At 48.3% G+C, this 27,534-nt stretch overlaps 1 protein-coding gene across 3 annotated transcripts in view; it reads right to left on the bottom strand.

The window, feature by feature from the left end:
* CSMD2 (CUB and Sushi multiple domains 2) overlaps window positions 1-27,534 on the bottom strand; it is a 540,305-nt gene that overhangs the window by 259,117 nt on the left and 253,654 nt on the right. For all 3 annotated transcript variants that reach the window (XM_036446754.2, XM_045584884.1, XM_045584885.1), the window contains exons 6-7: window positions 13,267-13,379; window positions 683-760 (exon numbers count right to left, since the gene is read on the bottom strand). In XM_036446754.2, coding sequence (XP_036302647.1) covers window positions 683-760; window positions 13,267-13,379 — 191 coding nt within the window. The remainder of the gene's footprint in view (window positions 1-682; window positions 761-13,266; window positions 13,380-27,534) is intronic.

Genomic DNA, 27,534 nt, shown 5'->3' with positions numbered 1-27,534 from the left:
GTGCTCTAGCCCCAAGGCCCCACAGCACAGGTTTCAATCAGGTATTTCTGGGTGACATCCAGCCCACTCCCCAGTGTCGGATGCCCCCCTTTAAACCTTTCAGACACTAACAGCAGGAACATGTTCCACAGTCTTAATTGTCCCCAAGCAGAGAGCCCAGCACTCCCCACTGGCTTGACAGGCGAGACCCCGGCCCTCTAGTCCACTCTTTGCCCAGCCAGGTCCAGGGACCCTGGTGTGGAGGTTATTCGGCATTTCTCTCGCTCCGCTCCCCTTCCCAATCTTGCCACAGGGGCTGCAATTGGGCCCTGCAGACTCCCAGGTCCCAGCTGGAGGTCACTGACTCCTAGAGAAGGAGCCAGAAAAAGGACGGTTTTAGCAGGTGGAAGTGATTCAAAAGGAAAAATAAAGAGAGAAATGGAGCAGTAATGACTCCCTGGACTACAGTCAGAATGGGAAGTGAGGGAGAAAGAGGAGCGAGGAGGGAGATGGGAAGACGGGGAGGAGGAGAAGGCTGAGGACAGGCCTTTGGGCTGCTCACTGGCCAGCAGGTCAGCATGTCCGTGCACCGAGCCCAGGATGGAGGAAGGCAGGATTGAAGGGAAATCATTCCAGCATCATCTGGCTCCCCCATAGTCACAGCACTGGAGAGGCTGGCAGGGGCCAGCGGGCAGACACTTACACACAGATGTCTTCTGGCTGCTATCTTTGCTGGGCATCAGCTTCACACCTCGAGACTTCAACTCAATTTGCTTCTTGACTAGAGAGGAAGCAAGAGGGAAAGGGGTTTAAGTTACTGTCTGTGATTGGGGATGGGCCTTCTGGGTTGATCCCTTTCTTGGCTTGGGGCTTTCCATGTGGGGTTAATGCCAGAAGCCCCTTTAGGTGAGGATACACCAAGAGTAGCATTCAAGCGCAGCAGGCCCCCAGACCTGAAGAAAGAACTGCTATCCAGGTGGTCCTCAGGACCAAGCAGACAGGGTGACCTCCCGTGCACCTGGGAAGCCCTACCTGTCCGCTTCCCTGCAGATTCAGCCCAGCCCAGGCTCCAAACCAGCCCTGACCTGGTGTGTTAGACTAGATAATGGCACCAAATTGCCATCCTCCCTGAATCCACACCCTTTGCAAGGTGACTGTGTACTCCTTGACTTTGGGTTTGGGCAGTAGAATTTTGGAGGCCTTGACATGTCCAGAGGCTTGAAAAGTGCCTGTCAGATCAGTCTTGCCCCCTGGCATCACTGGGAGGAGAAAGACATGGCTGGTCCCAGGAGGACAAGGCACCCGTGGAGTCAATTGGTACAGCCTACACCTGCCGACCATTTGTGGGACCTCTGGGGGTGGTGCCTGGCTCAGGTGCTGGCCTGATGGATTGAACTGGGTTTTGATCCAATCACCGAGTCCAGTCTACAGGTTTTTAGGATTTTGCCTAATAACAAAGCCAGAGCACCCAAGCAGAACCCAATTCCAAAGACCACTCCTCTACATCCATCCACCATCTTGTGTGTGACTACTCTAGTTCTCCAGTGCACTCTGCTGGCCTCCAAGGGCTTCGTTCTATCTCTGGTTAGGTGGCTTGGGGGTATCTAACCAATTCCTGATCCCCGTGGCATCTCACAGCTGGCCTCTGCAGGCTGGCTGACTCAGCCCCACTCAGACTGGTACCCAGCTATGGTAGCAATATCTGTAACCAGGCACTTCCTAGGTGCCAGGCCCTGGGCTAAGTGCCTTACCAGTTCTTATCATCAGCATCCTTGACTCCTTTCTTTCCTTCCACCCACACCGCTGCCTCAGCAAATCTTTCCGGATCTATCCAAATGCAATTCCATGTCTAGCATGCTGACCCAACCCTGCACCACTTCTCTCCCTGTTGCCATGGCCTCCCATCTTCCCTTCTGCCCCGGTTATAATCTGTTCTCAACACAAGAGCCAAAGGGATCCTTTAAAACATAAGTGCGCCCATATTACATCTCTGCTCAGAACGCAGCAGCAGCAACCCTTGTCTCCTAGAGGGAAAGCCGAAGCCTTTAAAATGGCCCACACAGACCTATCTGCCCTCCCCGCAACCTCAATCACTCTCCTCTGGCCACGGGCCTCTCTGCTGTTCCTATAATATGCCAGGCATGTTCCTGCTCCCGCTGGCCAGTTCCCTAGAAGGCTCTCCCCGAGAAATCCTCATGATTCTCTCCCTTGAAGCATTCATGTAAATGCCAGTTCCTCATGGAGGCCTTCTTCCACGGCTCCGTTCAAAACTACACCTCCAACCCCAACTCTCCCTTCCCTACTTCACCGTCCTAACTTTCTCACACACCATGTCATTTACTTAGCGAGTCTGGTCACCCCGCACTGCCATGTAAGCTCCACAAAGGCAGGGGTTTCCGGCTATTGTGTTCACTGCTGTATCGTCAATGCCTAGAATAGTGCCTGGTACACGGTGGGCACTCAATAATCATTTCATTTGGTCCTTATACACTCAACTACCTTCACCCGTAGTTATTATACCTCCTTAACAGACAGTAAGATCAGGGTCCCAGCGGTTAAAGTGATTTGCCCTAGGTCATAGAGATAGCATCCACTGTGCTCTCTGCTGAACCTCAGCATCTTCTCTTGTGACCCACCCCTAAGTAACCCCAGGGGCACCGTCCACCTTCTCCAGCATCTGCCCCTCCCAGCTCGGGCCCAGAAACTCAGGTAGTTGCTCTGCACTTGCAGTGATGTGCCAATCCTGAATTCAAAGCCCAGGGCGACCAGGTGCGTCAGAAGGCCACGTCCCAGTCCCCCTCTCCTACCCCTCTCTGCCTGCATCAAAAAGCTCCGCAAGGATTGTCCTTGCCAAGTTGCTGTGGAAGCTGAGCACCTGACAGAACTCAGTAACTACCGCAGAGCCCCTGCTTTCTAATGTGCACTCAGACCCTTTTATAGATGTGCATTACTCTCCGAGTGTAGCCAGCAGGAAAATTTCCAATGAACACCAACATGGACCATTATTAAACAGAGGGTGTCGGTAGGGGAGCATGCATTATTCAAGCCCAACTAATAGAGTGCGGCAGGGAAAATTCCTCTGATTTGATTATCCCGAGAGAACGAGAGTGGTCCCAGCACTGCGAGACCAGTTGGAGCTTTTCTCCCTGAGACCCAGCATTGGGGTAGGGGTATGTGTGGGGATCTCTTCTCCCTGAGGCCAGCCATTGGGGCAGGGGTTGGGGTAGGTCTCTGTCACCCAGTGCGGCCCATGTGAGATCAGGTCTGTGGAGATGACTGGGCACCTAGCCAAGAAGGAGAAGGTGAGTCAGTCTTCCCAGTTCCCTTGTTTCCAGTTGTCCTGCACGCTTGGGAAGGGAGACGGGGAAAGGGCCAGTGCACCATGGATGCCATTCTTGGGGAAAATGCTGCATGGGGTTCCCTTGAGGTTGCTGGAGGTGAACCGTGAGGTGCAGGAGGACATGAGGGGGTATCATGTCCACAGAGCACACTGTGCACCGTGTACATGTGTCTGTCAGTGCTCACATACAACATGGAACTCACACTCACACATGCTCTTGTGCTGAATGTGAACAGTCAGGGTCCCCAGGAGAGGAGTGCGGGCTTTAACTGGTTGATGGAAATCTTACTAGGTGCATTCATCTCTTGCGAATGATAATGCCTACAGGAGACTGCCAGGCTGCTCCATTCATCCTTTATATTCTGGTTAATTACAAGACATTTCCCCGCTGCTGTAAAGGTTAGCGGGACACATGGCACACATTTAGCTAGAAGAATCTGGCAATACAAATGCCTCTGCAGCCTGCAGCATGAGTTATTGGGCTGAGCTAGCCAGAGACAGGACCTGGGAGCAGAGAGGAGAGGGAGGTCTGACCTGTCTCCAAGGCTCTGGGAATCTCGGGTGGTGGAACTTGCAGTTTCTGTTCTTCCCAGTGGATTCAGACTTCCCTCCACAGGGCGATCATGCCCTAGCCTTGATCATTCCCCTTCCCCACCACTGAGCTGTCCTTTTGGCTGGAGCATCCCCTCCTCCCCCTGCTCCTCCCCCTACAGACCTACTCCCTCACCAAATCCAACTCATTCCAATTCATTCAACCGTAAAAGTTTCCAATGTGTACCTTCTTTCCACGTCCTAAGCCACTCCGGCCCTAAACTCATCATTTTCGCTTGGATTTTGTTCACTGATTCAGTCTCTTCTGGCCCATCTTTAAAAAGGGTTGCGGAGCGTGCTCTTTTAAAAACTGAAATCTGATCTCCCCTTTGAAAACATGGACGTGCCTCCTGCACTCTGTCCCTCCCGTCACAGAGGCCTGCCTTGCCGCCGGGCAGCAGCCTGCAGGAAGACTTTCATTACTCACAGTCCTCGCCTAGACAAAGCCGATGTCTAGCACCCTGGCTCCTCATCTCAGTCAGATTTATGCCACTGATATAAAATTCAGTGCAGATGCCTCGAGACCTACTGCTTCCAGCTTCAGACCTTCCAGCGAGCACCCATGTCCTTGCCGCGGAGAAGAGCAGTGGGAAGGGCAGGAATTTGGAAGCACGGCTGGGAAGCAACCAAAGGTGAGGTGTCTGTTGCCAGGTCAGGTGCCTTACCGAATAAATATAAAACCACCACACCAGATTTGACCAGGATGCCGTCAACACATAAGCGAAGAGGCTGCAGTGGCACCACCCTGGAATGTTCGGTGGCCAGGGAAGGCTTTAAGATGGGTAAAGGTGCTCACCAGGGGAAATCTGGAAAGGTGTGATGTTGCTTCAGATTTAGGAAGAAGCCCCCTAAACCTATGCTAAGCCCTGAAGAGTTTGCTCCCTTTGCCACAATCTCTGCAAACGGAGACAGAGAAATCAGCAAAATCGTTTCTGATGGAATCACAAAGATCTGGAGAATGTCCTCACACCATAGGGCAGAAAAACACTGAGTGGTGAATTAGGAATTGACGGCACAGAATTCAACTAAGAGTCCTCATCCCTCCAGTTGAGTAAGGCATAAAAAGGTCAGAATACTTCTGATTTCCAGTGTCCTGTTCACTGTACCCGTTCTGGAAATTGCCAAGGCCAATGCAGGTCTTTGGTTGTAACCGCTGAAGATGCTCTCAGTCCACTCATTTTAAGTAGAATAGCCGTTGGCTTTCTGGTCACAGCAGTCTAAGTTCCAAGTTCCGGTGTCACAGAAAGTAGCTAGTGCTACTGATGGTGTGGGGTTTGGAAACGCAAGCTGGGCTCTCAATCTTTAAGATGCTTCAATTTATGACTTAGAAAAAGTTGGAGAGGTTATTGTGAACCAAGATGATGCCACGTTCTTGCAAGAAAAAGGTGACAAGATTCGAGTTGAGAAACATATTCAAGAAAGCATCGAGCAGTTAGAATGTTACTATTATTGATGGTGACAAAAAACAACTAAATGACCATCTGGTGGAACTTCAGATCGTCCTTGTGCTCAGGATTGCTGGGACAAAAGGCGTGGAAGAGAATGAAGACAAAGTCCCAAGATCCCCAAAACGCAACAAGAAAAGGCTTTGTCTGGGTGCTTTGCTTTAGTGCACTCCAGCCCTGAATTCACTGCTGTCGCTAATAAAAGCCAAACCTTGGTATGGAAATCATGAAACAATCACTCCACATGCTGGCAATACCACTGCTAAGAATGTAGGTGTTGAAGGATTATTGACAGTTAAGAAATATTTGCAAAGTCCCTCAGAAGCAGGTTATGAACCAGACTGGTGATGTGTCTTTTTGAATAGGGCAGAAGAAGGAGATCAACCCCGCGTAGGTGTCAAGAGGTGCTCTGCTGGATGCTGCTGGCGTGACTTCTTGGTTAACCACAGCAGAGCTCCTGGCTCCAGAATTCCTAAAGAAGAGAAGGACCCTGGCATGGGAGATGAGGGGCAGTGTAGGTGAGGACTGCTATAATTTCTAGAATAGTGCTTTGTTATTAACGGACTGTGCAATGATCTTCACAAACTCCATCCGAGAAGTCAGCCGGAGAAAAGATGTTTCGGGCAATCACTGTGGCCATTGGTTATTGGTTTCAGTTTGCCTTTGCAATGCTGTTCTCTCTCCCGAAACGTCCCTTCCCTTTTGGCTGCCTCTTGTTGGTCAAGGCCTCACTCAAAGGTTAAAGGAGATGTTCTCTCAGGACTGTATTTCAACCATTGAAAGCCTCCATGCACCGCAGTGCCCTCTCTGGTTCTCCTGTCGATTTGTCCATGAGCTCTTATGTCTGTATCCTGTGACTGACACACAGCCAAGCACAGAGAAGGTTTCTGATAATGGTCTGACGACCAAGTGGGTGAATGGTAAACTTTTAGAAAAATATGTGTGTGGAATTCATTTCCTGGAAAAAAAGAATGGGTTCTTCTCGCTGGTGGGGTGAGGAGTGCCCCATTTTGTCTTCATGCTCCTCACTTTTTTTTTTTTTTTTTTTTTTTTTATTTATTTATTTTTTTTTTTTTTAATATATTTTATTGATTTTGTACAGAGAGGAAGGGATAGAGATAGAGAGTTAGAAACATCGATGAGAGAGAGTCATCGATCAGCTGCCTCTTGCACACCCCCTACTGGGGATATGCCCGCAACCAAGGTACATGCCCTTGACCGGAATCGAACCCGGGTCCCTTCAGTCCCCAAGCCGACGCTCTATCCATTGAGCTAAACCGGTCCCGGCATGCTCCTCACTTTTTTATTCAGGCTCCCTCTTGACTGAAATCAGGAGCCTGCTTGGTGGGCTCCTGAGCCAGGTATTGACAACTCAGCTATTTGTGCAAAGGTCCTTGGAGACCCTGAACCTGGAAATGAGGCTGGCTAGAGTTTGGCAACTCAGCAGGCTAACAGAAGAGGACAAAAGAGTCAGGGCATGGACCACGGGATGCCTGAGGAGCTTTCTGCTCAGGTCCAGACTGAAGATCAGTCACGAGCAAGAACTGGACAGGTTCAAGTGAAAAACAAGCTTCAGCTCCTTACTATAAACAGCCCCAAGCAGCTCAGCAAGTGCAAACTGTTTCCAAATGGAAAAGTTTACTCTGCAGACAACTGACTTTACAGGACTTCTAGAAAGCCGAGGAGCCAATAGTTTCTCTGTAGAACACCTTCCATCTCCTTGTCACCAGCAGTGAACTGACAAGAGAGGCAGTGAAAGGGACAGCGGGGCCAGGCTGGGACTTTGCTGAAGGGAGGGACGGGCACCTGATGATGATCATCGGGTCAGAGTGGCAGGCAAAGGGAACACCTCCAAGGAGGAGCCGGAGCCACCAGCTTGCTCTTACTGCACAGAGAGTCAAGGTAACTGGTGGGTCTGAAGCTTCAGGGTCCCATTTCCTGAGCATCTATCTACCACATTCCAGATACTTCACCAGGATTTCTTAATTTCCAATAGCCCCATGGGGTTAATATTATTCCCTCTTTACAGGTGAGGAGGGTGACAGTGAGGGAGGGGTCCCTTACTAGTTGTGGTCATTAACCACTGGGGTTATTTAAGAAAGGTTCTTCTCACTCTGATTCCTTGAAGCCTTGAAAAAACCAATGAACATTGAGAAGAACTGGAAATGTTTCTGGAGGCAGAGGGATCAGTTACACAACCCCAGGGGTCTTCCAGAACTGGAAGAACCTTGTAGTCCTTCAAGTCCTGGGGTTCCCAAGTTTAAGTACAAGACCCATCATTTTAATACTCTTGGATAAATTCTTATGACACAAAATACATGAAGAGAAACAGCTCTGGTTGAAGTTGGAGTGGAAACTTGGAGTCCCATCCTCTCAGCCCCTATCAGAACAGCTGCTGGGAGAACTCTTGGCCTCCAAGGAACCCACTTTGAAAACCCACTCTTTTGGGCTCCTCCTCTGATGTGATATACATGGGGAGGACTCCCACTCTAAGAGAGGACGGTAGCCCCAACCTCTATTTTGCTTTGAACCTTTCACAGCTCAATTTTTAACCTATGTCCTTCTTTGAGTTACAGACTGGAGGATAGCCAACTACCTGCTAGATAGTCCCCCAATCCCTGATATCCCAATACTACCCAAGGATCAATGTGTCCCAAGCAAAATTCATTCCCCATCTGCCTCTGCCCAAGACCATCCTGGTTAATATAATCAGTTTTTGCTCACTTCTTCAAGCCAGAAACTTAAGGTTCATCCCTGACTCCTCCATCTCCTTCCCCCATCACCTCTCATTCCCAAATCTAGCTAGTCATGAGTCCAGTGTGGTGCACCATGGGAAGATCTCGTCCGGTTTGTCTCTTCCCCTCCACCTCCACTTAAACCCTGTTCCTCATCATCTTCTAATTCTCAAAGGCTCCTCACTGCCACTCTCCCCCACATTTTTATTCCACAGCAATCAAAGAGCTTTGGAAAATGAAAAAGTGATCCGACCTTCCCTCCTGTTTAAACTTCTGATCACCCCACATCACCCATGGGATCAAGCCCAACTTTATTGCAGCTTTTCACAACGTGAGCCCTACCTGACCTTCTGGCCTCAGGCCTCGCTGCCCCTCGCTGCTTGCCTTCACTCTAGACTGTGGGCTTTGTTCTGACTCAGTAAATGTTTTCTGTGAAAGGTCTGGGAGTAGATATGTTAGGCGGTGGGCCATCCGTCTCAGCTGCAAACTGCTCAGCTCTGTCCAGGCAGTGCTATAGCAGCCATACACAATTCATAAACCAGAGAGCGAAGCCGTGTTCCCATAAACCCGCATTTATGATCATGATATTTACATTTGATACCATTTTCATATGTCATAAAATCATCTTCTTTTGATTTTTTTTTTTTTTTACTGTTTAAATATGCAAAACTTATTCTTAGGAAGACAGGCAGAGAGCTGCATCTGGCCTGCGGGCTGCGGTTTGCCGATCTCTGCTCTAGAGACAAATGAATATTTGTGGTTTTGCAGAGTGCACACTTTCATGCCTTCCTGCATTGGCGCTATCTGGAATGCCTCTTTCTACTGTCCATCTGGCAACTTTTTGAGGCCCATGGTAAAGACATTGCCACTATTTTGTGGGTTCATTTTTTTGTGTGTGTGTGGCTTTTCTTAGGTGTCTCCCACAAAACTAATTGCTCTTTTATCTGTAGTACTGGCATTTAAGGGTCTCCATTATACCTCTTAACATGCTCTACAGAACTTATAGGCTGCTCTTCTCTCTACTCACCTGTTCTTGAGACCAGACAGTGGTCTGCCTGCACTCATATTTCTATACTGTCATGTGGTAGTGCCACACAGACAATGCTTGTTAAATTACATACCACTGCCCACCTCTGACAGCCAGACTAGAATTCAGATCATCTGAACACCACGTGCATTAAAATTGTGTCTGGCCACAAACAACCCCAAATTCTGACTGGGCTGAGACAGGAATGGAATGCTATGTTGTAGGTTATTGATGAATTTTATTCATTTTTGTTTTCTTTAGGATGATATACGCACCAATATAATTATAGTTGCTAATTATTAGCTCGGAAGTGATGCCAGACATCACTGAGACTCGGATGCCATGAGGCTGAGCACAGGTGAAATGGGTCCTGCGCTGGTGACTCCTCAGGTCCACTCTCAGATGTCCTGCTCAGGTTCCCAGAGGCTGACCTCCATGGACTGCCAGAGAACCAGGGAGCCCACTGGTGAGGCAGGGCAGACTCCCGGGCACAGAGCAGACCAGGGTAGGGAATCTGGGCCCTTGCTCTTGGCTTCCCATTGGATTGGCAGGCGGGAGGCACAGCAGGCATGAAGGAGGGAGGAGTGAGAGGCCTGGTTACTAATTCATGGGGCTCCCCTCTCCTGCACTGGTTATTGATTCCTGGGGCGCCCTCCTGCACTGTGGGTTGGCAGGCAGTGGTCAGGCTCCTGAGTTCTGCAGCCCCTTTTTAATGGCTTCAGCGCTCACTACTTCCTCCCTGACCCTTTCCCTAGCCTAAGGGTGTCTCTGTTATTTAGTTTCTATGGGCTTCATCACCCCTGGATTCCTTTAACACCTCCCCCCTTACCTCTGCCACTGGCCCCTTCACTATGCCTTCAGTTAAGCTGTGCAGTATGTCTTCTGTCTCCTGTGAGTCCCCTGACTGAGCCCTGTCTTTGCCACTCTTTTGGACTGAATCTGCAAGCAGGAAACCACAAATTGGTCTTTAGTAGTTTTTTATTCCTTTAAAGCAGTGGTTCTCAACCAGGAGTAACCCTGCACACAGGAGACACTTGGCACTGTCTGCAGACATTTTGGTCGTCACGACTGTGTGTACATGTAGTAGGGTGCCGCTGGCATCAGGCATCTGGTGGGTAGAGGCCTGGGGTGCTGCTCAGCATCCCATAGTGCACGGACCATCGCCCTCAACAGAATTCTCCAGGCCACGTGTCAATGGTGTTGAGGTTGGGAAATCCTGTGTGGTGGAGTCACTGATGGAATTACTAAGTGATTAGTGTATATCCTTTCACTACATACACCCACCCTGGAAAACGCTATAAAAAGAAGATTCTGGAGAGAATCATTTATTCCCGCCATCAGCACACACCTCTGTATGTGAGCTTGCTGGATCCCGGGGAACAGAGCTGGCCGGGTCCAACTCACTGCTCCCACACACCAGCGATGAGACCTCGAGCCAGCCACGCTCCCTCTCTGCACCTCTCACCCCTCACCTCTAAAATGGTGCTGATGACGGTCCCTACTTCACACAGCTGCTGTGGGGATGGAATGAAGCAATAAATGCCATGAGCCTGAAACTAGCAAGAAAGCCCTTTACAAACACTGACACACTCAAATGTGCAAACCCGTCCCAGGCTGTGTTGAGGGAGACAGAGCAAGGGTAGGACAGGGCCTACTTCTAAGAAGCTCATAAGTGAAACAGTTTTTCAGATTTCAGGTTGCTCCCTGCTACAGACTTGTGAAATACTTTTAGAGGTTGCAACTAACATTAAAAATTGGAAAAGACATTTTCAGGGTGCCTCGCATTGAGTCAGGGTAAATACCACTTAGTGACATTTTCCTTTTAGTTCTACGGATATATGTGTGTACAGGGTTGTGATGGAAATTTTTTTTCTTTACAGTGGAGTGAGATTAACAAAACAAAGTTTAAAAGCTACCAGTCAAACAGAAAGGCAAGACATCCAAAGCACCGTAAGAGAAGGTCCTATGATTTTGCAAAAAACTTACACAGGCCTGCGAAGTCCAGCTTCGCCACTTATAGGCTGTGACGTGTGTGTGTGTGTGTGTGTGTGTGTGTGTGTGTGTGTGTGTGTTGGGCTGGTTACATAACCTCTCTGAGCCTCAGCTTCATCGGCTGAAAAATGGGAATTAAAAACATATGTGTCGTGGGGAAGCTCAAAAAGGGCAATGCACACACAGTGCCTAACACAGGGCCTGGTGCACAGTAGGCCTGCAACCTCCCAGTGCTCCTGACCTTTTAGCCGTCTGGTTTGGGTTCTCACTGCCCATTGCCCGGCATCAAACCTTAACTGATGACCAAGACAAATGGACCCTGAGTAAATGAAAATATGAGAAACATCCAGCACCTAGTTAATCCGATGAAATGACAACATCCATCTCTGCTTGTCTATTTTGGGAAACCCATGGGAAGGTCCAGACCGGCGCCTCACGCCCGCAGAGGCCAAGCCTCATTTGTAGAAAATGTCCCCAGGATACCTCTCGGGGAGTTTCTTGTTGATTTTGTAAATACTTCAAAGATGTCCTTCTACCAATGGCTGTGGCAACGAGGCCGTTCATCAGAGGTTCACTTCTGAAGGGAACGCTTCTGCCTGCAGTGCTGCTTTTATCCCAGTTTCCAGCCAGAAAGCCTGACTCCGTTGGGGGCTCCGCTCTGCCGACGCTGCCTCTGGGGTGGGCGGGGTGCTGCGCTGTGTGGGGCTGGAAGGGACAGCTGCCCAGATCTCCACTCAGAATCAATGTCTCCCCTCAGCACAGGGCAGTGGTTATAGTTCACTTTCACTCTTCCCTCGGGCCCCCGGCATGGTCATTGTGTGCCCACTCCCTTCCTCAGTCCCTCATACTTAGACCCTCATCACCCAGTGCCTCAGTCCCTCATCTCTCAGTCCCTCCCTCACTCAGTTCCTCACGGATTCTCTCAGTCATTCACTCACTCACTCACTCACTCACTCACTCACAATGCAAGCCCACTTCTCTTTGTACTCCCCCGAGCCTCCTAAGGGCTGGATCCTTAATAGGTGCACAATCCAAGTTCATTATGGAATCAATTAGAACCAACATCAATTTGTAATTGGTAACAGTTAAAGGCTTAATGAGCAAGTTATGTAGCAAACCACTGGTGTTTAGCTCTGTAAATTGTGTGCTTTGCGAATAAACTCAAGGTTGAAAAGGAATGTCCTCCCATATGTCCCCGGGAGTTGGCATCTCCTTGGTCCTAGAGAGCTCCCTGCTTTGGGGTTTGCCCACTCCTCTCTATAGGTGGCTCTCAGGGTTAGAAATTCTCCATGATTTCTTTTCTGGAGTAGAAATGTGCACTTTCCACCTGCCACTCCTGATCTGATCTCTTGCCACTGACACCTCTTCAGAGATGTAAGCCTCTAAGCGACAGTGCTCCCTACATTATGTTGCCTACATTGGAAATGCATTGTGCTCTGCATTAAATGAGAGAGGGCTGAGATGTGGCTGTTCTCTCACTTCACACTGGGACAGGCTAAGAGGGCGAACTCTAGATTTAAAAGGCAGTTGAGATGGCCTTGGAAACCAGCTTAATTTCTCTGTGCTCCGTTTCCTTGTCCGTAAAATGGGGACGGTGACATTTACTCCCCATCACTGCTCCCAGGGCAGTGACGGGGATTAAATCTGATGATGCTGATCCAGTGTCCCGCATAATATTGAGTGTCATGAGTAGCCTGGCCTGCAGCGGGACGGTCTGGCCTACACATCTGAGAAATGTCACTGCCTCGGGCCCCAGACCGCAGAGGCAGCTGCAGAGGTGCAGTTAGGCAGAGCTCTGTGTCTGCCAATAAGAACAGGACCTCAGCCCTGGCCTGGTGGCTCAGGTGGTTGGAGTGTCATCCTATAGACTGAAAGGCTTGATTCTTGGTTGGGCACGTGTGGGAGACAACCGATCAGTGTTCTCTCGCACATCGATGTTTCTCTTTCTCCCCCTGCCCATCCTGCCCCTTACTCCACACTAAAATCAATAAGCATATTCTCGGGTGAGGATTGAGGAAAAAAAAAAAAAAAAAGAATTGTGGTGAGTATGCCCTGAAGCCACATTACACACCAGACCCAGTGTGGGACAGGATGAGCTTGTCCCAGGTATCATGTCTGCTGCCCACCGAGGAAGGGTGGCCGCCCCAGCCTGCCTACCTTGGTACTGGGCGCTGAAGCCGCGCTGCCGGTGGTTGCCGTCAGAGGTGAAGTGCAGCCGCAGCCAGTTCTTGCTGCTGATGACAGGGGCTGGGAGGCTGGCTCCGGTGAACCTGTGGGGACAGGAAGGTGGCAATGTCAGGGACCACAGCTGGTTGGGACAGGGGATTGGGTATCCAGGAGTCTCCCCACTTCCCAGGCCTGCTGGGGCCTTCACTTAAGCCTGGAGCAAGAAGGAAGGGCTGTGCTGGCCCAGCTGCCTCCAGTAGCTGGGGCCTGAGCTGCTGGAGGGGGCTCCTCCAGGGGCCTTCTCACTGCCCAGTTTCCTGAGACTTCCTAGGAGGGGGCAGGTCCTTCAGGTCTTTCTGTATATTATCTCATTTAATCCTTGCAAGCTCTTGAGGGAGGGGTTATTATTATCCTCATTTTAAATGAGAGAGGGCTGAGATGTGGCTGTTCTCTCAATTCAGATCCAGCTCCCCAGCAGAGTTCTAGCCTGCCCTCCAGAAAAGAAGTCAAGCTCCCCCAGCACAGTACCCCCTGCAGATGTCCACATCACCCCAGGAGAGACCCTGACCCCCCAGTGCAAGGTCAGCCCATGTAGAGTCCAGTGTGCCCCTCCCCAGCAGTGGCTAGTGCCCATTCCCGGGTAGAGGTTCAACTTCCCCTGACAAGCCCTCCGGGACCTGCAAGGGGTCAGGATAAAGGACTGGAGCCACCACTATAGACAGTGTGGCCCTTCACAGGTGTGAGAACTCATTTTGGGGTCATTAACTAGGCCCTACGTCTCTTCTGGTTCCTCTCCCTATCCCTGCTGGCTCACCCTTCCCCTCTTAAGTTAGCTTCCTCGGGGTTCTAGCCGGTCCAGTTCAGTGGGAGGCACACCAGGATATCCCCCACTGACTGAGCTAATACGTGTCAGGTCCTGGGCTAGGTCCTTTACCCACAACGTCTCTCATTTATTCCCACAAACTCTTAGGGGGCTGGTGTTCTTATTCTTATTCTCAGAAAGGACCTGATACGTATTAGCTCAGTCAATATACGTTTCCTTGCCCCTCCTCTGTGATGCCACAGTGTTTTATTCAAATTACTACAATTTATTTTAGGTATGTGTCTCCCTCAGATAACTCCTCAAAGATGGCGGTGTAGCTTTGTGGCAAAGAGGGGTGGGCTCTGGCGGGATCAGCTGTGTGATCTTATGAAAGTTACTTAAGCTCTCTATGATGTTCTCTATGAAATGAGGATAATAATAATCCCTCCCTCAAGAGCTCGCAAGGATTAAATGAGATAATACACAGAAAGACCTTGGGTTGGTCCATGGCAAACAGAGCTCTTGGTAAGAGGGAGTTGCTATTTTCTTCTACATCACTTTATTCTGCCTCTTTGTACCAAGCACCTAGCAGAATGGTTGGTACCAAGTGGGTGTGTCAGGATTCTAGCAGAAAATAGCTGGCAAGGTCATATGAGAAGAATCCCAGGAGTTTAATGGATTCTTCACAAAGGGGAAACCACTTTCCAGAGCAAATGGTTATCCCTGAAGGAGAGGGCTGCATGAACTCAGATCTTCAGCCCAGACTGCAGCCGATTTGTGCAAATCGCACCAGAAGGGAGCAAGGAATGAATACCTGGAACTCACTCTCCTCCCTCCTTTCCTCCAACCTCCTGCTGATGCTTCTGTTGATCTTGCCCAACTGGAAGCCAGAGGGCAAGGGAGCATACCGGTAGCTAAGCCTTCCTAGGTATTGGACTGGAAGCATAAGGGAGGGGAGAGGGTCTGGAGGAGCAAACAGAAGGGATCCAGCAGGGTAGGTCTCCATTAATAGGTACTAAACAAAAGAACTAACCCAAGAGCTCAACACCCTGCATCACTGAGTTTTTACTATAATGAAAACGCTGACATACACTAAACTCCAGGAGTATAACCCATATTGTTATGGTAAGAGCTATTATAGAAACCAATTACTGTATTTCACCAGATCCCATTTAAAGTACTTTATTACAGGCCTAGTCATTTAAGTTTTCTAAGGAGCCACAAGCAGTATTGTGGGTTGGTTTTTTTTCTTCCCCAGGCCAAACTCAATTCTATCTCAATGACAAAGCTTAGAGGCTATTTACATAAAGGAAGTAAAAAGAGGGAGAGATTATCTGAATAATTCAAAACCAAAAGCTGTTTATTGCAAAATGGAATTGGGGGGGGTATTGGGGTCTCAAGAGCAGGATGGGAGCAATGATCCAGACTGTAGCCAGAAGCCAGCCCCAGAATCTGCTTTAACCCCTAATGGTACAACCTGGCAAAGCCCAAAGGGTCACCTCCCACCTTAAGAATCCTGTTGTTAATTCTCAAGGCTTAACCTTGAGGGTCCTAATCTGCTCCGACCTCCTTGGATATAAATGTAATGTAAATATCTCCTTCTCACTCTCTCTAAAAGTCAATGGGAAAAATATCCTTGGGTGAGGATTAACAACAAACTCTGCTGTGGAGATGGTGCTATGCTTTATTCAAAACCCTCCAGTAAAAAGTACTGACTCATGGAACAACAGGGATGACTCTCAAGAGCAGTATGCTGAGTGATAAAAGAGTATATGCTGTGCAATGCCATTTACACCCACCTCTGGGAAAGACCCCACCTACAGTGAGATGAAGCAGACTGTGGTGGCCAGAGCTGGGGTGTTACAGGTGGCATTGCCTGGGAGAGTACAAGGGACCTTCCGGGCAGTGGAAACGTTCTCTATCCTGAACAAGGTGGCAGTTAAGTGCAATGTACACATGACAAGGTGGCTACAGAGTAGGTGGAAGCTACCCTCACCTCCTCCCAACTGGTGCCAAACCAGATTTATGGCTAAATTATAAAGCAATCAACCTGAATAGCCAACTGAAGGCTAGGTGAACTGAATTACTATAACCAAGGATTTACAGAAGAAGCCACACAGAGGCTGGTAAGAGGGTGGAGATGCAGAAAATGCTGCCTCCCCCGACCCCCTCCGCATCCCCCTTCTCCCCCCACACACATAGGTGGAGAGGCTGAGAAACCAGAAGAATATCTCAGCTGCAAAATTCCCTCCTATCAGGAGAATGGGGGCTCAAACCCATGCAGGGATCCCCAACTCAGAGTAGCACAGATGGTGGAGTCTACAGAGGAGCTCATGGAGGAGCCCACAGTGCATCTGGTGGTGAAAATCAGAGGGGATTCAGTCTGCCTGGGAGAGAAGAGCGTCTGCTAAAGACCAGACATCTTCCCAGGCCAAGCACTCCTATTGTTCCAGTACCTGCCTGGAGAGTGCACTACCAGGTCCCCCAACTACTAGCGACACCAGACTGAGTGCTTGAGTCCTGCAGAGGGTATGCTGGCTGCACCCAGCGGGGATCTTTGGTGTGTTCTTTCTTTGGAGAAGCTTTTAGAGGAAACTCAGTAACTGCTTGCCCCCTTCCTGTGAACATGGCCAGCCTGGGCCCACTCTACAGTGTTTCTTCAGCAGACTTCAGGAAGACCAGGTAGCCTCCCATCTGCCCCAGCTATAAGCTGGAGGAAACTGACCCTTATACTCAGCTTGGCCCCTCCCATGCACACCCAGGCCCAGCAGATGCAGCCACAAACAGTGAATAGTGTGGTAGTTCTAGACCAGTAGCCCAAAGCTGGTTACACACGATTTATGACAGCAACCTGTACCAGAACCCTGCCCAAGTGGACCGAGAACCAATACGACCAGTGGTGGCTTTCAGACTGCACCAGAGCTTGACCCAACTAGCCACACAAGCAGCACACCCTAAAGGGGATTATGGCAGCAACACAGACCCTGATGGAGACAATACCACTTTGGGGAAGCCTTGCACAGAGACTCATACATGGGTGATCAAGGTTTATCCTTATAGCCAGCCAACCCGAGGGTAAACTCCACCCAGAAAGGGGCCAACAACATTCTAGACTCAACTATAATAGGAGGATGCACATTACCCACAAGAAACATTCCTGGAGCACCAAGCTCAGGTGATCTGAAAGTTGTGCTTCTGAACCCAATAAGAACCTACATCATAAAGCCATTATAACAAGTTTGGGAGTCATAGCAGATCTGCCTAATACACAGAGACAAAGAAATATGCCCCAAATAAAAGAACAAGAGAAATCTCCCCGAAAAGAATTAAATGAAATGGAAGCAACCAAGATACCAGAGGCACAGTTTATAACAATGGTTATGAGGATGCTCCAAGAGCTTAGGGGAAGAATAGATAATCTCAGTGAGAACTTAAACAAAGACATAATAAGCATTAAAAAGGACATAGAAACCATTAAAAAGAACCATTCAGAAATGAAGAATACACTAGGAGGAATCAACAGCAGACTAAATGAAGCAGAAGATCGAATCAGCAATTTATGAGATGCACACATTTGACAAATCTCTGAGAACTGTACAATGAAAATGGGTAATTTTAGTTTATGTACATTAACAGAGCTAAGTAAAAACAAACTAAAATTTTACTCTGAATTTCCAATCCTCAGAGTAAAATACCTCACTATGGCCTGAGGCCTTAAAAAAGACATGTGCCTTCCTTCTCCTGTCTCCCCATCTCTTCATCCTTTTATTCTTAATGACCAGCCACATGATCTCCTTGCTGTTCAAAACTGGCCAGGCCTGATTCTGACCTCAGGGCCTTGGCACTTGTCATTCCCTCTGTCTGCTACCTGGCTCTTCTCTCAGACCTCCACCTGGCTCACTCCCTCACTTCCTTTGAGCCTTTGATCAAATGTCACTTTATTAGTAAAGCCTTCCTGGTCTGACTCCCACCTGCCTGCCCTCCCTGAGTGTACACGCACACACACATTCTCCAGCCAAATAGAAGAACTAATGTGAACTGAAGCACACATACTGTTTTTTTGTGCTTTTCTTTTCTTTTCTTTTTTTTAAAAATATTTTATTGAATTTTTACAGAGAGGAAGGGAGAGGGATAGAGAGCTAGAAACATCGATGAGAGAGAAACATCGACCAGCTGCCTCCTGCACACCCCCTACCAGGGATGTGCCCTCAACCAATGTACATGCCCTTGACAGGAATCGAACCTGGGACCCTTCAGTCCGCGGACAGACGCTCTAGCCACTGAGCCAAACCAGTTTTGGCTATGCTTTTCTGCTTTTGCACTTGCTTTATATGCCATTTTCCACTGTACCACCTGGCTGCACAGAGAAGTTAGGTAAGTTGCTCAAGATCACACAGTTACTAACTAGCAGAGGTGGGATTCAAACCCAGGTCATCACACTCAGAGCTTATGCACTCAGACCTAACATGCAGGCATGAAGGAAGGCAGTGGGATAGTTTAGGCTGAATTCCATTCTGTTCCTGTTGTTCCCCTCCCTCCAGCATCCTCTTTAATTTTGCTCCTCCCTTAGAACCATAATTAAAGGAGAGAAACACAAAGAGAGATCCTCCCTTTCAAACCTTTCTGTCCACATTAATTTCACTATGGGGGGCCTGGGGAATTCCAAGTTCACCCAGGAAATTGCTATTGCGTTACAACATAAAATGTATTTAAGCAATTACACTCCATTTTTTTTTTCCTTTTTGGTAAATTGACTTCCGTTAAATGGGGCTTCATTAATGGAATCTGGCTTGGGAGAATTAAAAAAAAAATCACTCCCTTTAATACATGTAGCTGATTATGGGAAAAGTGGCTTTGAGTTCCTCTGCAGAAAGCTCCAAGCTCTTCTCTTGGTAATAAGAGAGCTCAGAGCAGACTTCGTGGGAAGCATTTCTTCTTAAGAAGCTTCCCCTACAGTTGGGGTGTTGAGAGCCTCCTTCCCAAGATGACAGTGACTCTGCAAGGGACCGAGGGGGAGCAGTGTCAGGAGACCTTGGTGTAAATCTTATCCCTGAAAACTGACATTCTCAGGAGAGCATTTGTTCATTCACATATTCGCCAAGCATCCTGTATTATAACCTACAGGATTTAACTACCATGTCCCCTTCTCTCTGCAGCCTCCAATCTCAGTGAATATAGCATTTGTTTTCTGTGCTCTTAGAACAGCGGCCACCAACCTTTAGGACCTCACAGACCGCCTGTTGGTGACTGCTGTCCTAGGTTTTATGTCTTTACTAATTTATGTGCATTGCTTGGATCTGATTCAGAGCTGAAGCATCTCTGTGTCCCAGGGCCAACCATAAACAGCTCTCCATTTCCAAGGCTGGCTGGGAAGAACATGAAATACAGCAAGTATTCACCACCCTATCCCCACTCTCAAGCTCCCTTTCCTTCCCACCTGTGCTCCTCTCTGGGGGATGAAAAGGACAGCAGGATGCAGCTGAAAATCCTTCTACAAATGTCCTGGTGAAGACCCACTGGCTCCAGGATTAAGTCCAAATTTTTTCATGCCTTTCTTCTCCAATGACACCCTCTTAGACTCTAGCTACTTTCATGTCTCCATGCCTTTGCATATGCTATTCTCTGTATACCTAGAATGCCCTTCTTGTTGTCTCACCTGACTACCCGGGCGGGGGGGTGGGGGGGAAATCACTCATCCATGAATCTAACGAAGTGCCTCCTTTTCCCCACCTTTCCCTTCCCCTGTCCCCACCAGAGGGGCAGTTCCCTCTAGTGTCCCCTTTGCACCATGCACAAGCCCCTGCCATTGTACTGGGCCCATTAAATCATGATCATCTTTTGACTTGTCCATCTCTCTGTCTAGAAGATAAACTCCCAAAGAGCAGGGACAGATCTTCTTTCTCTTGGTATATTCACCAACACAACACAGTTCCTGACACACCGGACAAATCACTTCCACAGAACAGGAGTTGGCCAACTACAGCGTGCTGGCTGTTTGTAAATAAAGTTTTACTGGGTCACAACCATACTCGTCTATTTATATACTGTCTGCTTTCATGCTACAATGGCACAGTTGAGTAGTTGTGACAGAAAATATAACCTACAAAGCCAAAATATTTATCTTGCCATTTATAGAAAGATTTTATTGACACTTACCATAGAGGCCTTTCTGCTGATACAGTTGGTTGGTAAAAAAAAAAAAAAAAAAAAAAAAAAAAAAAAATATATATATATATATATATATATATATATTTTCCTATGTAGTGAATAATAAAAGAATGCATACATAGCTTAAACATGTCTTTATGATATAAAATACTTGAACGTACATTTTACTTGCCAATTCACTTAATGCAGGACCAAGGCCTTTCCTTTAACTTAATTCTCTGCATTGCCTGTCTAGCATAAACTACTCCCATAATATAGCATTCATCATTTCCAATTTTGCTACAGCTCGTCCAGTCAGACACTTATTGAACACCTATGTTGTGCCAGGCATTGTGCCAGGCACTGGGGACGTGGTGGTGAACAAGACAGACCCAATGGAACTGACTCCGTGGGTACAGCTGCCTCGCTCACACACACCTAACATTTAGGAAGCAATTCATTCCAGAGCTTTCCCTTCATGGAGCCATTCCAAAGCATTCAATTTAGTTTCCATAGATGCAACTATATTTCCTTTCACACTCATATTTCATCAGTTTATGTGATGTTTAATTTAAATCACATAATTACAATAACAAGTATGACTGGCACGAGAGAGTTGGCAACAAACCCATCTGATTCTCAGAAAGAGCAAGACTCAGCTGGTGGGAGCAGGGAGTGCAGAGGCATTGGCAGTGGGGGTGGGAGACGGCCTGCAGGCAGCTGGGCTGACAGCACCACAGGCATGGGTCAGGGAGATCTATCGAGGCCCCTGGGAGGGCCAGTTACTCCAGGCAGCTGCTTTGGTGGAGATAGTTAAGCATACACATGCATTTGAAAGAATGAATGAATGAATGAACGAATGGATGAAGGAACAAATGGCATTCTCCTGTTTTCAATAGTGGGACACTTTTGCTAATTTGTGATCAGGAGAGAGGAAACCAGCTAGCCTTAAAATCTTACTTGAGAACGCTTCAGAAGTCTCCTAGGTCTAATGACCAGCTATGTATGAATCCCAAATACAGCATTCTTGACAAAGGGTCAGTAGAAATCTGTTTTCAATACCTCCAATGATCAAGAACTCACCTCTTGCCAAATACTCCCTGCCCACTTTGATCCACACCCACACCTTTTCTAGCTATTTCCTGCTCATCCTTCAAGGGTCACCTTACAGCCAATGGCTCCAAGAAGTTGGCTTCTTCCACGTACCTCTGGACTCCTTGCCTTTTCCCTACCATAGTGCTTGGCTCACCAACGTCATTCAGGGGTCTGCCTCACCCACCAAATTGTGAATTCCCTGAAGATAGGAGCTGCTTCTTTCTTGTTCAGTTCTTTCCTTAGTACCTTGCAGAGTGCATGATACAAAGAAAAGGCACAGTAAATATCACTCACTAGAAGGAGGAACCCTTGAATGAATGAACACATGAATACGATCTTGCTGGTGGAAGCAGATGACATATATAGGGCAAAGCCGGGATCAGGTAAGCCTGGAGGCAGCAGGCAGGGCCTTGAAGGCCATTCTGGGTTTCCTCTGGGTTTCCCAGGAAGACATCCCTTGGTCCCAATCCCTTGGTTCCTCAGCCCTGGCTGTGCTCCTCATTCACGTGGCAGCTGCTCGTATCTTTTGGGGGGACCCTTCTCATGTTGACATATCCCCAATACAGCACTAGTGGAATTTGGTAATAAATGTGAGCAAAGGTTTCTTCTTCCCCAGCAGCAACTCAATAAACTCAACAAATTATCAGGGCTCTTCCCTGTGCAGCTAATTGTCAGCTCCAGGGAACCCACACCAACTAACTACATCAGCCAACTAACTCCATCAGGTAAATGCGGTTCCCTTTGATACACTGCACCCTGGAGGCATGCGTGTGAGCCTGGGAGAGCTGAGGGACAGGGATCCTATCCTGGCTGTGTTTGCTGTCAGCAGGGATGAGGATGCCATTACTGATGTCCTGGGGATGTCACATTGAGAAGGTCTGGGAATGGCTTGGGGTGTCAGTTCCTTCCATTTCCAGCTCAGCGGCTCACCAGTGGGGCTGCTGGGTAAGGCATTACCTGACTCTGTGAGAGGCTGTGTCCATGATGCTGAAGTGAACAGAATGGGGTTGGGTCTGGTGCCAGGTGGATCTCCTACAACTTCTCCTACAACTCAGCCAACTCTCTCCTCTTCTGTCTCCAGGTCTCAATCAGGTTCTTCCATTCTTTGTGCTTGAAGCCTTAGAACAGTGGTTCTCAACCTTTCTAATGCCGTGACCCTTTAATACAGTTCTTGTTGTGGTGACCCCCAACCATAAAATTATTATTATTTTATTTTATTATTTTATTGATTTTTTACAGAGAGGAAGAGAGAGGGATAGAGAGTTAGAAACATCGATGAGAGAGAATCATTGATCAGTTGCCTCTTGCACACCTCCCACTGGGGATGTGCCCGCAACCAAGGTACATGCCCTTGACTGGAATCAAACCTGGGACCTTCAGTCCGCAGGCCGACGCTCTATCCACTGAGCCAAACCGGTTTTGGCCATAAAATTATTTTAATTGCTGCTTCATAACTAATTTTGCTACTGTTATGAATCATAATGTAAATATATGTGTTTTCCGATGGTCTTAGGCGACCCTGCTAGCAGTTCTCAATCTGTGTGTTGCCTAAGACCATCGGAAAACACAGATATTTACATTACGATTTATAACAGTAGCAAAATTACAGCTATGAAGTAGCAACAAAAATAATTTTATGGTTGAAGTCACCACAACATGAGGAACTGTATTAAAGGGTTTCGGCATTAGAAAGGTTGAGAACCACTACCTTAGAAGATCAGTCTCCCTCTGCTTCAACCCACAGCTCCTAAAACCCTAAGGGCACAGCTGATGGCACTGGGGGGTGGGGGTAGGGTGAGCATGTGACCCAGGGCCAATCAGCCACTGGGACTGTGCCGGCAGGAGATCTGCAAACACGGAGTCCCAACATCATTTCTTCTACTTCTCCTTCATTCTTATATACTGTCCTGTGCCTTGTACATTCATCCTCCTCTAGGTCCTCTCCAATCTGGGACAGAATCTAAGGGCAATCTCAGCCCCGACCAGCTGCTGGGACCTCAGCTGCCCATTCCCTGCACCTGAGTCTCTGTTAGTACAGATTAGACCTGAGATCCAGCCTGGCGACCTAATGGTCCCCATGCCCAGAGACATTAGGTCAAGGGAGAAAGGGAAGGAGAGAGGCTTGGCCCTCTTTTTGGTTGGCCCTGGGACACGGAAAGGTAGCTGGCCCTGGGACATTACCTCCATCAGGCATGGCCCAGGAACGAAAGCCTAGAGACCAAGTCAAGCTACACTTCACATGGCTCTTCCCTTTCCTGGCTCAGTTTCTGCCAAGAAAGAAAGGTCACCTGTCTGGTTCATTACCTTTCGTGTTCTCCTACTCAGAAGCAACAGGTTTAAGAAGGTCAAGGGTGAAGGGCTGGGCCTCTGGAATCTGACAGTCCTGCATTTGAACCTGGGTTCCACTGTTTACCAGGTGTGTAAAGATGGGCCTGTGCCATAGCTCCTGAGTCTCAGTTTCCTCACTGTGCAGAACCACCAAGCCGGTGGATATAGCGTGTCCAGGACTGTGCCAGACACACAGTGGGCACCTCACAGATGTGAACTCTTTTCCTTCCTTGCTTAGGTCTGAGAAGAAAGACGATACCATCTCATCGGCTGTAAACCCTATTCTCCAGAGCAGTGGTAGCCAACTTTTGGGACCTCACAGACCACCAGTGGTCCGTGGACCACTGGTTGGTGACTGGGGCTCCAGAGCAGAAATAAGGACAATTGTATCCCCTCTAGTGACAGAACAGAGCAGGGGTGAAAGGACAGGACACTCTGTGGCACCCAGAGTGGCCGATACGCTTGGGAGCCACCTTCCCTTTCTCCCTTGTGTGGCTCTGGCCTGGTCTCCACCAGCTCCTGCTTACTCAGCTGGCCATCTTCTGCCTGTTCACTGTCAGAATGATTCAGAGAAGGAACCTTACCACTTCCTAGGAGGGTGACAGTGTATGGCCTGCAGAGGCCTCTGGGATTACATTTGGATACTACTTCTCACCCAGAGGAAATGCTTAGACATAACTTATTGAGGAGCCTCCCATGCCAGCCTTCGCTTGCCACTTGACTGCCATTGTGAGTTTGAGCATTATTCATGCTCCCTCTCTCCCTCCAGAAAGCAGCCAGCCAGCCCCGCCTGAGGCTGGCAGCTCTGACAGAAATCCTGGCCGAAATCCTGATCCAATCAGTCTGGAATTGAAGAGAAATTATTGGCTGCTGTGGCTAGCCCATAGGAAGAGCAGGGCGGTGGCTGGGATGACTAGACCCAGGGGTGTGGCTGCCATAGGCTGCCTTCTCAGCACCCCATCTCTCTTGTGCTCTGACTGCTGGCTCCCTTCTCTCCACTGCAAATACTGGATGCTCGAGGCTGGAGCCATGCCCACCCTTAGGAGCTCCATGATTCACCACCTTCCTTCATTCCCTGAAAGAAGAGGGTGTGACTCAAAAAGGGTCACACAAGGCATTTGCTTAGTCTGGTTGGGAGATGTGCCATGGGCATCTACTAGAACCCTAGGACTGGTTTGGGGACAGTTCTTCAAAAGAAGAAATATGCCCAAAAGATGGGAGGGGTCCTAAGCAGACAAAATCAAAGACGCCCACTGTGGCTCAGAGAGGCAGGGATTTGCAAGGGAGTGGCTTTGTCAAGGCCTCTGGGAAGCAGGCAGGGCTCACTATGGGGTCTTCTCCCTTTTGCAGATCTTGGTCTAGATCTCCTCCCTTTTTGCTGCATCCTGCCAAAGGAAAGCAGACATGCCTGGCCCACCATGCCGATCCCCTTTCCTGTCCAGCTGTCCGCTAGTCTGTGGGTCTGGGTGCTGGCACCTCCGCCAGCTCTGGTCAGCATCTGTCCTTAGGAGTGGATGCAGGCTCCATGTACACCTCCACAGAGGCTACTGTGGTGCAGTGGGCTGTCCAGGTCAATCTACTTGCTGGACTCCAGGCATTCAGTCTACTGGGATCGCCTGACCAGATCCATCTGGAATGAGCATCAGCCCAGATGAGAAAATCTCGTCTGAATCCCTGAAGTGTGGAGATTCAGACACAACATCCTCCTGCCTGACTTCTTCCTGACAGACTTGGCCTTGATCCTTCCAGGCTTCCTCCTTTTCCTGACCCCAGCCAAGGCAGTCTCTAGACTCCCAGGCGAGGCTGACCTCATGGCCTCAGGAGTCAAGCCAACCTGAACGTGAAGGCCTGTCTCCGCTTAACCTCTGTCTAGGCTTCCAAAGTGATAAACTTAAAGCATCATCCTAATTTTTTTTTTACGGTCACATCTGATTGAGTGACAGTGCCTGGCATGAGGTCAGGGCCAAGGAAGCCTAAGTGTACTATAATATTTTTTTTAATTAAAATATATTTTATTGATTTTTTACAGAGAGGAAGGGAGAGATATAGAGAGCTACAAACGTTGATGAGAGAGAAACATCGACCAGCTGCCTCTTGCACACCCCATACTGGGGATGTGCCCGCAACCCAGGTACATGCCTTGACCGGAATCAAACCTGGGACCCTTCAGTCCGCAGACCGATGCTCTACCACTGAGCCAAACCGGTTTCGGCCTAAGTGTACTATTTATGACCCTGCCTTCCCCACCAGTTTGGCTTCTAGGAAATTTCAGATTCCTCTCTCTAGTACCACCTTCCTTTCTAAGTCTTGTCCATCCCTTAGAGCCTGCTTCTCACGGGTCACTATAAATCAGTGATTTAACTAATCCAATAAACATCGGTGTAAATATTTCATCTCTATTAACACAAGCAGGGATTAAGGATAGCACAGGAAAAGTTACAGACCACCAGTTAGACGAGAAGCTGCTTTAACAAATTACTACAAATTTCATGGCTTGAAACAATACAGATTTATTATCTTACAATTCTAGGGCTCAGAACTCCAAAATGGGTATCACTGGGCCGCGGTCAAAGTGTCGGCAGGGCTGCGGAGCCCTCTGGGAGCTGTAGGGAAAAATCCATTTGCTTGCCTTTTCCAGCGTCTGAGCAGCCTTGTTTCTTGGCTTGTGGTCTTTTCATCTTCAAAGCCAGCAGGGCAACACCTTAAATCTCTTTCAGACTCTGTCCCTCTGCAACTGTCATCACATCTCCATCCCTAATGCTGACACTCCTACTTCTTCTGACAGGGACCCAGGAAATGACATCAAGCCCACCTGGATAACCTAGGATAATCTCCCATCTCAAAATCCTTAACATAACCCGTCTGCAGAGTTCCTTTTGCTGTGCAAGTTAACGTTCACAGACGTTGGGGTCTTGGTGGAGTCATTCTTCTGGCCACAGGTACCTTGTTCGGAGGGCCCACCCAGCTACCGATTCCCAGCCCACAGGTGGAGGAGCTGCAGGAGGGGGTGGAGGAAGCATCAAAGCATTTATTCCATTCCTGTCTGTGCCTGGTCCTTTTGCTCCTGTTGTTGCTGTGGCCTGAGCACTGGGATTTTTTTAAAGCTTCTCAGGTGGTTCCAGCATGCCCCCATATTTGAGAAACACTGCAACAAAGATCTGCCCATAGTGTAGGTTACTGTGATGGCGTTTAAAATCTGCCCTGTGTGTCCTGAAAGAGAAGGGTCCAGAGCAGGCTGTCTCAACCCTGGGTGCACAGTACTTTCAGATGTACTTTTCAGATGGGATATGTTTGTTTTTTTTAAAGTGCTCACTGAGGATATTTTTATTGATTTTAGAGAGAAGAAAGAGAGAGAGACATTGATGTGATAGAGAAACATTGATTGGTTGCTTCTCGTACACAACCTGACCCTGAATTAAATCCACAATCCAGTTATGTGTCCTGACTGGGAGTCGAACCTGCAACCTTTTGATGTATACAAGATGATGCTCCAACCAACTTAGCCACACTGGCCAGAGCTGGGGAGATAAAAAAAGCCCAACCAAACAAAAAAACACAAAACAAAAACAAAAACAAAAAACACCCAAAACTTCATATTTTGAAATGAGAACTGAGTTGCAAAATTAGTACAGAAATTTCCTTCAAGCAGCTTTCCTTAATATTAGCAACTTATATAACCATGGTTCGTGTATCAAAACTAAGAAATCAACATTGCTACAGAACCATCAGCTCCATTGGAGACTTTATCTAGATCTGCCCAGCTTGTCCATTACTTCCCTCTTTTGTTCCAGGACCCAGTCCAGCATTTCTCAGTGCATTCAGTAATCACATCTCCTGAGTCTCCTTCAATCCCATTTCTCATGCTTTTATTGTTTTCTCCAGACCAT

Source organism: Pipistrellus kuhlii, unplaced genomic scaffold (genome assembly GCF_014108245.1).
Source record: "Pipistrellus kuhlii isolate mPipKuh1 unplaced genomic scaffold, mPipKuh1.p scaffold_m20_p_2, whole genome shotgun sequence".
NCBI classification, from domain to species: Eukaryota; Metazoa; Chordata; class Mammalia; order Chiroptera; family Vespertilionidae; genus Pipistrellus; species Pipistrellus kuhlii.
The sequence above is the reverse complement of the archived record's forward strand: the minus strand, read 5'-3'. Positions and strand labels throughout refer to the sequence as shown.